The sequence below is a fragment of the Lonchura striata genome, chromosome 3 (genome assembly GCF_046129695.1).
Source record: "Lonchura striata isolate bLonStr1 chromosome 3, bLonStr1.mat, whole genome shotgun sequence".
NCBI lineage: Eukaryota > Metazoa > Chordata > Aves > Passeriformes > Estrildidae > Lonchura > Lonchura striata.
In genome coordinates, this window is record NC_134605.1 from 38,408,582 (window position 1) to 38,421,030 (window position 12,449).

At 39.5% G+C, this 12,449-nt stretch overlaps 1 protein-coding gene across 4 annotated transcripts in view; it reads right to left on the minus strand.

The window, feature by feature from the left end:
* The window catches only part of PDE10A (phosphodiesterase 10A), a 351,678-nt gene that overhangs the window by 229,978 nt on the left and 109,251 nt on the right, over nucleotides 1–12,449 (minus strand). For 2 of the 4 annotated variants that reach the window (XM_021544164.3, XM_021544163.3), the window contains exon 2: nucleotides 1,032–1,192. The exons of the other annotated variants lie outside the window; for them this stretch is intronic. In XM_021544164.3, the coding sequence (XP_021399839.2) occupies nucleotides 1,032–1,065 (34 nt within the window). In that variant the 5' untranslated portion in view covers nucleotides 1,066–1,192. The remainder of the gene's footprint in view (nucleotides 1–1,031; nucleotides 1,193–12,449) is intronic. 4 annotated transcript variants of the gene reach the window in all.

Sequence of the window (12,449 nt, forward strand, 5' to 3'; positions counted from 1 at the left end):
TAAATGTCAAACTCTCTCCAAATTCTGATGCAAAAGCTTAGGTCTCTAGCCCTATATTTGGTTACATTCAAGTTTAAATAACAACAGTTTCAGCACATAGTAATAATCTGTACTCCTTCATGAGATCCTGATTCCAGCAGTCAATATAGCTAGCTAAGCACTTTAACATACATAGAGTGATGACCTAGGTTTCATTTCAGCTGTATTTGCTCCCTATCTCTGAAAATCATACTATTTCTATTTAGGAGTCCTGACACAGAATTAAGTGTAGCATGATATTTAAGAGCCATACAAGTCCTGCTGCCCAGGGGTTTTGGTATTTTGTCAGAGCAATGAAATATCACAATCCTTTCACAGCTAAGAAAACTTAAAGTGAAAAAGACATTTTATACCAATGGAGATGGTCTTAAAAAATAGTGCTACTTTAAATGGGAAGTTTGCAGACTGCAGTATTACAGCCTTCTACAAAGATAACATATTAAAGACACTGCAATAGCCAAACATGTCACTGAAGTTAGGCAAGAAATTAACCAGATACTTAGCAGAAGCAAGGCTTTCTTGAAAAAAAATTAAAAAGTTACAATTTCATAGCAAGATATCTGAATGCTATCAACTAAAGGCAAAAAACCCAAAGGTCAAACAATTAGCCTTCTGACAAATAGTTCTAACACAGAATTTCCATAACAGAAAACATGTGGCTCAAAGAAGTTATGCACCACTTAAGTGGCTCATTTGGGAAATTTAATCCTTTGACAGCATTAGTTTGTAACACAAATCCCCTTAGTGGCTGAATTTTACTAAGTTCTGTGTACCACCAAGGATCCTGACTTAAGAATCTAAGGACAAAAAGTTACACTGGGAACTCCCTAGAGTCCCCTAGAGCATTCTTTACCTCCAAGCAAGAACCCCTGAGATAGTCACAATTCAGAGAACAAATTTCCATTGCTGCATACAAAATAGCAGTCAAGGCAATATCTGTTTCAGATCTTACTTAAAGTTATGCTGAAACAGCCAAATACCAGCTCACTTACGTAGCTTGCTTACTTGTTTTCTGCATTTCCACATTTCCAGCTGAATGTGAAGATGTACTTTTCCCAATTTCTCTGCTGCTTCATCTTCTGCATAAAGGTAATGCTGGACAGCGCATCACAGAAACTGCATTCTTCTTCTTCTCAGACTCCAGGCCAAGGTTCTGTTTACACATGTTGATAAAAATCCTCTTGATAAGTATAATTTGTAATATAAAATGAGCTTCTGTTCATTTAACTGCCATCCTTGCAAACCATAAAACTAACTAACAGAACTTGTTGAGATAATCAAGGTTTACCAAACATGGCTTCCACAAGAAGCCAGTAACAGCTGCATAAGAAGTGGTTTGTTTTGGCTTTGGAAAGCAAAGCCATGAATTTGAAAGTGGCATATTGTCAACAGGTTTCTGCTTCTTTTTGTTTTCTTGCTGTTTTGGTTTACAAAGAATGATTTGTCAGGGGAAAGCTGCCCTTTTGGTGTGAAATAGGTACCCAAGAGTCTGTAGACTACATATGGTGGGGAAATACTCGTCTAGCTTTTAACTCTGTAGACTGAGAGATTAATGGCTGGTTCTTGCTTCTGTCAACTATATTTCCTGCAGCATCACCAAGCCAGTGATGAGGGAGCTCTCATTCTTCAGCTCAGAACAGGAGCAAATTTTTGCAGTAGGAGGCCAACTCCCCACACTAAACAACATTAACTGGACTATTTAAATCCACTCTCAGGACCTCAGCAGACATATGAATATCCATGTTAAGAAATATTAATATAAGATCTCTTGCTCTACACAGATGAGCAATTTATTAGAGAGAATGGAACAAACTAGACATAATGCCTTAATTGCATTTTTTCCACAGAGGTCTCCACCCTTCACGCTAAATCTAGCCCTGACAGCTAACTAAACACTTCTGCTCCAGAACACAGGTAAGTAGGTTGGTTGGTGGCTCACTGGCTTATTTATAAAGACCACGTTTAAAAGTCTTTATAAATAAAGTCAATATTTCACATCATTGTTTTTTCAACCTGGCCAGGTTTCTGTGCACTCTAATTGTTCTATATCAATGTGGTAAACACTTCCTGTAGACAATTTGCTAGGAAGTTTGGATTTTATATAACCCAGGAAATGAAGTCACCAGACCTGTGGGCTGCCTGGTGTGATTCAGCCTCCTCGTTCCTTCAATAAGCAGGCACTTGAGACACAAAAATCTAGAGACAATGACAAACTAGTGGAAAGAAACAGGGTGCATACCAGTTTCTCCATACACTCTATTCATACTTAAAAATTCAGAAAGTTACAAAGAACTTCCACAGAGTTTCAGCCATTTATTTTTATCCCTAGTGCCAAAATTATAAATAAATTCTGATCCCTCTTCTCCTCTTGCCTTCATTGCATTGGGGAACAGAACAGGACACGATGTGTAGGAGGGGAGTGAAGTTTCTTTCTCTATCTTTTTACTAAGGAAGCAGTACTTTTTCTTCTTTACTTCATATTTCTATTGGTTACAAAATACATGTGTCACTTTCTATTAACTTCTCTGGTTTTGCATCATCAATCACTTATCAGTGCTCTTGAAAAATACTGTATAGCTGCAGTTAATGCAGCACTCCCTGAAATGGCCTAAGGGTTCTGAAAAGTTCATAGCTTTTAGTTCAAAATTAACTTGGATTTGGAGCTTTCTGCTGGTTTTGATTGTTTCAGAAAGCCTGTGAGAAAACTCAGGAAAACCTAAGATCTAGACAGTGGAACAGGCAGCCCAGAGAAGCTGTGGACTCCCTGTCCCTGGAAGTGTTCAAGGCCAGGTTGGATGGTGCTTGAGCAACCTGGTCTAGTGGAAGGTGTCATTGCCCATGGAAGGGGAGTTGGAATGGGATATTCTGTACAGTCCCTTCCAACCCAAACCATTCTATGATGGAACTTTCCTCCTTTAAAGTTATTTTACCAGTCTTTTTGAAATGTACAATTTGTCTCCTTCACTGTGAGTGGCTCTCCTGAGCCATGCTCTTCAACATGAATGGAAATTTTTGTCTAGCCATCACCACCATAAAGCGGTGGTGTGTGACCTCAATGCAGCCTCACTGAAGTCCTCTAACTATGCAAGAGGAACCAAAATATTAGCTAAGCAGAAAAACATTTCCTTCCAATGGTCATAACAAATGCCATTGCAAACAAGAAGGAGAAAGAGAGACAAAAGAGAAAATGTAAAAAGACTAAAGGAATTCCACACTGCAGACAAAGAAATAATCCTTGGCTGCATAATACCCTGAAAAATATTCCCCGTTTAATAAAGGTTTAAATTAGGAATTTTGTTCAATCCATGTATATTCCAGTGGTAAGATCAAACTACAAAAATCATCTTCTTCTGAACTGACTGGCTTTAGGGACAGTTGCTGGAACCTGAAGACGTCTGCATGTCTAACCTTTCTACAGAAGAGAGATTACTCTGCAAATCACTGTCAGTTCCTCTTCTTATATGATCCTTATTGTTGATGTGGGTGGGCATGCTTAGGTATCTTTCCCTCTATCCTTCCAACAGATAGGCAGAGGGTTGAATTGGTACAGCTCCTACCAGCAGCCATCCTGTTACTGCTGTTATGCCCTTCTCCCACAAGTACAGCACAACTGCAAATCTGCGTCTGCTGCTGGCATCCAGGGCTTAACAGTGTTACCTTCCCCTCACACTGCTGCAAATACCATCAGCTGTTGGCACAAGGCAGTATCTCCTTGTGAACTCTGACTCCAAATTCAGCAAAATGTAGCCGTATCTGGCAAATATCTTTTTTGCCAGGGACCACAGAAAAGTCTGAGTTGGAGAGGAGAAGGGGAGAAATCTGAATGATCATACAGGGGCTAAACAACCAGAGTGGTAGCAAGCAGACAGGAAAAGATTGGGAAAGAGTCAAGTTTCCCTTTGTGCACGTGAATACTGATGGCTGAGATCAGGCTTTGCACTATCCCTGTTTTAATACTGCATATGAAGGGACTGAGTAGAAGAAAAGAATTTATGACTTTCTTGAAAAATACCAGTAAAAGCAAAGAGCAGAAAAAACCAAGCCTACCATGTGTGGAGATAGAAAACAGTGAAAGATACAGCACCAACAGTGTCAGGGGAATAAGAAAAACAAGAGGATTTTGTCTCCCCCATTACAGAATATAATAATGTACCATTAGGTACCATTCAGATGTGCTTACCCTACTTTGATTAAATGCATATAGCCACTTTCTTTTTACAGTCTTTGATAATTCAAAGCTATTATGCATACTGCAGAATTTACTTTAATTTGTTCACTTTTCCTCTCATTGACATTTTTCTCTTCAGAGGTCACTTCATCCTGGACCCAATGACAAAATTCATCTTCAAAAGATGAGTGGAAATAAAATTTGAATTTAAAAATAAAATAAAACCTTCTGGGGTTGGACCATCCTGCGTCCAACCTGTCCCACCTGAATTTAATAGGAATACCACTGTAAATTAGGCAAGTCTATTACCCTCAATACTGGCATTTATTAATTCCCAAGCATAACAACAATTTTGCTAAATGTTTTTACATATTATGCATGCACTCACATTGCTAAGTTCTTCACAGTTGGAAAAGAGATTCAGAGCTTCAAATAGGTAAGAGAAGCAACAGTCATAAGAAAATCCCAAGGGAAAAACAAAAGGACTTAATAGCAGGCTATTATTAAACTCTATTTGATATATTAAAAAACCACAAAGAAGCCTGTCAAAAAAATTACCATGATCAAATAAATTGCAAGGGAAAGCTGTCAATCATGTCTTGCAAACTGGTATGGCAGAGACATGAAGGCAAATAAAATGCCCAGAGGCCAACACAAAATCAGGTTTGTCCTGCCAAACACACTCCTGTCCTGCTTGTGGCCCCCCTGCCTTCATTCAGCCTGCACCAGCTGTCCCCTTGGCACCTCGTCCTTCATTCCTGCCTGGCCATGCAGCAGCTAAAGGTGCTGCAGAGGCTCAGCACTGGGGCTGGGAGCCCCACTCCCACTTCATTCCACCTCCTCCCCAGCAAAACTGTTCTTCTCCTCAGCTCCTTGTTATCTCCTGCCTACGCACACGCTGTATTCATATGTACTTTGCCACTTTGCAAAGTGCTCTTGGGATTACTTAGGTACTGCACCAACCCAAAGTTGCTCCATTTTACAGCACTGGCTTCATAAAACTCAACCTCACATTGCAGAGAGCTGCCAGAGAGATTAACTTCAAAATGTTCCCTTTAAAGTGCACAGTGTCAAAACTCTGCGCAGTGGATCGCAATCAGTGCTTCTTCAATGCAAAAGCCATTCCTCCTTCAAGAGCTTGGGTTGGTGAGGCACCTATGTGTAGCCATGGAAGAAGAGGCTGGACATGAAGCATTGTCTCTGTGTTTTTCTCCCAGTTGTACCAGCACTGCCCAGGTGTAGCTGTATAATCTGAGCTGCTCTTTCTGCAATCCTCTATAGATGCATTTCTCAGGGATAGGTTGACTTTGGGTTTAAAACAGCAGCAGTATCACAGCACATTGGTGTAACAGTACAGCAGGGCAAAGTTTGAAGAAAGAAACAATACTTTACCAGGTAAAATGACAAAGCTGGAGAAAAAAAGAAAAGCACCTGGGTACTAGGGGTCTTTTTCAGATTTTAGGAAGCTAAAGGCTTCACCAGGGGAATTTGAGAGCTAAAATACATTTTTTTATCTTCAGTTTGTAATACCATCTTAATCTCAAGTAATTTGTTCCTCTTCATTGCATGTACTAGATTTTCATTTGCTTCCTTTCTTCCCAAGCTGCATTTGGCAAGCTAAACATCTGAAACCCATCAAATCCCAGTCAAGAAAATGCAGCCGGAAGCCCTGGTGGCTTCAGAGGTATGTGCTTGCACACCTTGGTGTCCCCATGCAGTTCTTTAGTTATTACACTTAAACAGAAGTTTAGAAAGCAAAAACATGGCTCAGCTTACATTTCCAGATGCTTCTTGTTTCCTGGGTCCCCCCTGGTCCCCAAAAAACCCAACAAGCAGTGCCTCAGTTTAAAGGGCACCATGAGCTTCCATTTGGTTGGGGATTTTCCCCCCTTAAACAGTTTAAAACCTTGATAATCTCTAACCTAGCTATCAAATCTAGTATGCTTAAGTGAGAAAACCCACTGACATCAACAGAACTACTCACATTAATAGTTACAGGCTTAAGGCTTAGATGTTTAGATGAGCATTTAGATCAATTCTATGCCTTGGACTGGTTTTGCAGTTTAAAACATTTAAAAAAAAGAAGCACGTCAAAGGAGGCCACAAAGGCAGCATTGGAGACAGAGCAGAGCTGCTACTACTTTATTTACCATAGTGGTTTTTGGCAGTTCAGGTATACTAATGCCAGCTAAGGCTTTCTGCACCTGCCTTGAAAAGCCCTTCTCCAAAGGCAAAAGTCTGACAAACCACTTGAACGTGGCTCCTGGACCCAAAAGCAACACGGGACTTACACAGTGAAAGAAAATCTGCATTTTCAAGTCTTTTTTTCTACAGCACCGTCCTTGAAATTGCAGGGAAATTGTAAATTATTCCCAAACCAAACGCTGCAAAGAAATGTTCAGTTATTACACTCTGTGTCAAGGTATAATTATGTAAATGTATTTTACAAATATATAGTAATAAAAGTGCAACAATATCACGCAGGCTGCTCAAAGCAGGCATGAGATGATGCTACGCAGTACACCCGGGACAATGATGTGGACATCCTTGTGCCAGTACAGGTCAGGTGACAGAGGTACTGTGACTACCTCAAAGAAAGTACAGCAGCATCGGTTCAGTGTTACCTTTGACTGGACCTATCTATCATCACAGAAGTCAGGCCATGAAGCTCTATTTTAACAAGGTCTCACTGAAAGGCATTCTTTTATCCACTTCCTCTTGTTTATTATTCTTTCGAATATCTGATAAGATACTTTTCAGCTGTGGCTATTCACTTTCTGTTTGCGTAGGTCTTGGGTTCATCACAAGTTACAAGGTCAGCATTAATCTAAACAATGGTTGGTTATGGGTGATTTTGCCAAGTAGAAAACACTCTAAAGGCTAGATTGTTATCATCAATAGGGCAAGGAACAGGCAGCAGAAACAAGCCCTACTTACACCCATGTAGATTAAGCAGAGCTACTCAGATGCCAGGTCATGGGTGCAGCACATGCACCAGAAACCACAGCTCCCACCCAGGGCTTGTTAAGAAGAAAAAGTAGGGAAGGAAGGAAGGAGGAGCTTCTCTCTCTTTTGCTTCAACATGTCAGCATGGCCACCTGGCCAGGCACCTGTGAGGAGCATGGAGGGGCCACCCAAAATGTGCAGAAAGCTATCTCAAGCCTGCAGAGCATATTTAAGGCAAGGAAAGAGCTTGCAAAGTGTGTCTTTTCCAGCTGTGCTGTCATCCAGCCTACAGCAATATCATTTTTAAGCAACATACTGACAAGGTACACTGCAGAAAATTCCAAAACAAAAAATAAAATTCAGTAAAACAAGGGAAATAGTAAGTCTTTGTGAAACCTTTTAAACTGATTTCTTTGAGGACTGCTGATTGATAGCTAACACAAAAGAGTAAAGCTCCATTAACTTGTAATACCAAAATACTTTAACTGTATTTACAGTTTGTCACTTTGAGAGAGCCAAAATCTTCCAAAATATACTCCATGAATCTGTAATGCATGAAGCTTATCCCTTGGCCTTTATATTCCCTTCTTCAAAACACACCCCTTCCTGCACTCTCACCAACAGTGACTCACACCAACCTAATGAAAAAAATTAAAACCCCAAGAGCAAAAAAAAAAAAAAAAAGGAAGACAACTACCTAATCAAACATTGCATATGCAAACAATTTTATAACCCTGTTTTACAAAAATCTGTTTTCTGTAGGTCTCCTGTCCATGAGGTACTCTATATTTTTCAGACTGGGACTAGGTACTGCAGCACTAATACCATCTATTGTCATTGATGGAACAAACTGCAAAGTGCTATTTGTTCTCCATGTCTTGTTTGACCTCCAGATTGGCTGATTAACCTTTCCAGAGCAAAAGGTCTTTGCAAAGGGAAGGTAGATCCAAGCCCTGGAAGAAGTCAGCCCAGCCAGAGAGTTAACCCAGACTCAGGAAAACAGCAGCTCAGGAGGGTAAATCTCTATGGTGATGGAATTGCTGGTCTCTCTAAGAATGGTAGCTAGCACTTTTCCAGGGCTCTTATTTTGTGATGAGAGACAGAAATCAATTAAATATTTTCTCTCCTGTGCTAAATATTCACAGTTTGCAAGCTACCTTGCTGCTACCTTAAGCAAGATCTGATTTGGAGGCCTTCAAGGGAACCATTCCTAATTCTTTCATTATACACCTCTGAGATATCCTGTTCTCTATATTACTTTTACAAACACCTGAAGTAAAAATATTTACATTATGACTTAACTATTCACTCTGATTGTGCAGTAACCTTGGGCTGACAATCCATATTGTGGTTTTTTTAATCCCACTTTGTTCAGCAATTGTTCAATACACAATGGTCTGATGGTCCAGCTGCAGCCAAGAAGAACACCACAAAGCTGAAGAAAAGTGCAGGCACCCAAAACCCGGTTGTCTGGCCATGGCCATCGTCACGCCACTGCCCACTAGCAAGGCCAGTTATCTAGTCTTTTTTAGTAAGACCAGCTGCCAAAATCTCCAAAAGATGAAAATATCTGCTGTGAATGCCAGGGATGAAGGGAAGTCTTCATTACTTCAGCCACCAGAAGAGTGGAGGTACAGCAGCTGTTGGGTTAAAGCTTTACAACCATGGAAAATTTTTTACATGCTGAGATAAGCTTCCAGTGTGGCCAAGGATGAGAACTCACCTCTCAAAACATCAAAGCTGTTATATCTGGAGTGATTCCTTTGAAATAGTGAACTTTGAAAGGAAAAAGGTGAGGGGCTAATTCAGTCTGTATTACAAGTAGCTTGCTGCTGCTCTTCACTTCTGCAGCTTTATGCATTTTCACATACTTCTAGCACACTCACTAAAGCATATTTCCTACAAGGATATTTAATACTGTTTATCAAGAACAAGGTCAATGAGGGAAGCAAGATTAGATATTTGAAAAGATATGTTCCCTTCTGTTGCCATAACAAAGAAAGGTACATTAAATCAACACTGCTAAACTGAATTCAGATTTCAGCAGCCCTCCTTGCCGAAGAAGCACACACCCTCACCCTCACCCCACAAAGCCTCTCCAGTTACAGGATGGGCTGTGGCACTCAGGCTTAAATCACAACTGTACATGGCCTTCCCTTAGCAACCACCTTAACTTTATTGATTCTATAGTTGATTCTTATGGCAACAAGCTCCATTCTGACTGTTTATAAACTTTTAAAAGCTCATCAAGAAAACAGAAATAAAAGCTGTTTTTCTGGACTATTTTTGTGTCATGTAGACTCATGGAAGCTATTGGGAGAAAAATAAAACTGCAACAAGAAGGAAAGACAAAACCCAAAAATCCCAAACTGAAAAAGGGAGAGCATGTCTGTGGCTGTGGTGGGGTAAACTGTATTCTCTTCTCTGCACTGTCATAAGCTCTCTCAGTGACTTTGAATGCAAACTGGGTCTCCCACTAATATGGGTTTTTTTGAAAAACTCCCCATCTCTAGTTCTGTGGACTTGACCTTAAAAAATTTACTTTATATACTGGGTTTTTTTTGTTCTTTTTTTTTTTTTTTAACCCAGAAAGAGGTCATGGATAACTTAAAAAAGAGTGAAAAGAGAGAGAAACAAATGTAAGCTTAATGTTAAAAAAAAATATACTATTTGCAGGCAGATGGTTGCAGGATTTCATCATCAGCTGGCAGAAAAATCTCTCCCCTTGCTCTGTAGCTGGGATGATACCTGAGTTAAAAGTGCATGTCCAGTAGTACTCCAAAAAGCAATGATCTGGCTTTCTTCAGGTGTGTTCCACAGCTCTGACCTGAAGCCCAATAAAAATTACATCAGGGAACTACAAGATCCCACATAATATTCCTGTTCCTATCACTCAAAGCTGATATTTCTTTAACAGCAGTGTTTAATTATATCCTGGTCCCACCTACACACACAGAGTCCTTCTTAATCCCACAAGAAACACAACAGCAAATTTGCAATGTAAGCAAAGTGTAGACTACGTGGTGGCCAATTTCTTGTTCAGAGGTTTTTCTGGGAGGAATTCCAACTCATGTGATGCACAGGACCCCATCTTATCATTAAAAGGAAATATCACTTAGCAATATTTTACATTTTGAGACAAGGAACAGCTAACTAAATAGCAACTTTAAAAAAAAAAAATCAGCATTTCCTCTGCTTTACCTGAGTTACTCAAAGGTAGCTCCTCCTATCACTTGTGTTTTCATTTAGAATTCTCAGTAAATTATTTGCTACTATTCTAGAAATTAAAATAACAGATAGTTTTATACTATCATTAGAATGAGACCTGTGAGCAAACTATGGCATTTCCTGAATAACATGAATATTATCCTTATGAATGAATCAACTATTTCCAAATATGGATTGGAAAATATTCAGCTACCACATATTTGGAAAAGCAAGCACCAAAACAAGCTCAGAAGTCCAACACAGATGTCTAAGACTCAAGAAAGCATTCCATCCAATCAGTTGCTGGATTTAGAGTCAGTCATTTCTCTGAGTCACTCATTTCATTGCTAATCTTCATTTATTTTGGGTGTGGACTGAAAGCAGTTGCTCTTAGTTCCTGAAAATTCAATGATGTGAAATTCTCACACCCCAAAGCAAAAGAAATGAAGAAGAATATCACAGTTTCTGTCTTCAATGAGCCCATGTCCTCTATGCAGCACCTTCTTTCCCAACGCTGCTTTTGCTACTGATGTACATGGCAAATGCCTACTGCCAGCTCATATTGCCCATCTTCCAAGCTTTCCAAGCGCCTACTTATCTGCTCTACTCAGCAAGAAATATTTGTTGCTGGGTTTTCCACTGATGCCTGCCACCATAGACTTTGAGGCCTTGCATCTGTTAGTCATGTTCTCATTAAGGTTCCCACAACAAACAAAAGCCTCAAAGGTCTCTTTTCTTTCTGCTCTTTTCATAATGATGCCCTTCATTCTCTGTCCATCATAGCTCATACTTCATCCATCTTATTTCCATTATAAGATCAAAATCTCAGCATTTCAAAACTGTATCCAAACAAAAGACTCTCCAGATATGAATGCCATCTCAAATCAATTACCAGGGCATTCATTCCTCACAATAATATCTCTATTATATTCTCTTACTGTTGAACTCAAAGATTACACTGCTGACATGCTTTCAGAGTTTATGGACATGGTAATGGGGAGAGAAGACACACCACTCTCCAAACTCATCAAGAGAATTGTGTTTTTCAAGTTCCTCAAAAGTTAAATCCTGAGCAAGAGGAACAAGGAGAATCTTTCTTGTTACATGTGTACACTGTACATAACACAAAAGAAGATAACACACCCATAAGGTGTTTCCAGAACGCAGTCATCATCAGGCAAAATCAAATTCAGTGTTAGAAGAATGACATTTCCATTGGAGATAATTAGAACTGCACCTGCATTTATCCCTCTTTGAATCACATTACTCCAAAGCAAATGGAGACCACAGAGAACACTTGCCTCTTAAGAAAAGCAGCAGGTCCAACAAACCATCAGCAACCAAGTATTACTTATCATAATCAGCAGTTTAAGATTCAGAAGTTTTTTAATTAAGGGGTGGGTAGTTTTAGAAAACTAGCAAGATTCATTGAAAGTGTCTAATAACTGCTTGTTCCAGGAATCTTCATTGAAGTATACTTTAACACTTTGATTATGCTTGAAAATATATTATACATGATAAATGTTTAAACAGTCAAGTACAAGCATGAAACCATTTTTGTATCATATTTAAAATAATCCATAATCTGCTACAAAACATAAGCAACATTATGCAATATTTCAACAATGCAGGTAACACTGTGCTGACAACTAAACCCAACTTGCCCTCTTCTAAATACCTTCAAAAATGTTTAACACATTCCAGGCTGTACAGTCATGCATGTCAACTAGGACTGGGTATAAAACACATAAAGAAATATATGCAGCCTCCAAAACCCACATGCTCCATGATTCATTCTCCCATATCAAACTTTATTTCATTTCTTGCCTCTTCCTACTGTTTCCTGCATCTTAAGTGAAAGCCCTTCACAGCCAGGATTCTCCCTTTACTTGTTTTGAACTCCTACTTCTAATAAAGTCCTTGGGTACCATATCAACACCAACAACACAAAAACAAGTACTAAAAAGTGCTGATTGTAGGCATGTTTATCAGGCCTCTGAGCCCCACATCCACTAACCACAGCCTTCCCCAACACGGCCAGTATCTCTTTGTAGGCAGCCAAAATGATATGCCAGAGGTGCTGCAAAGA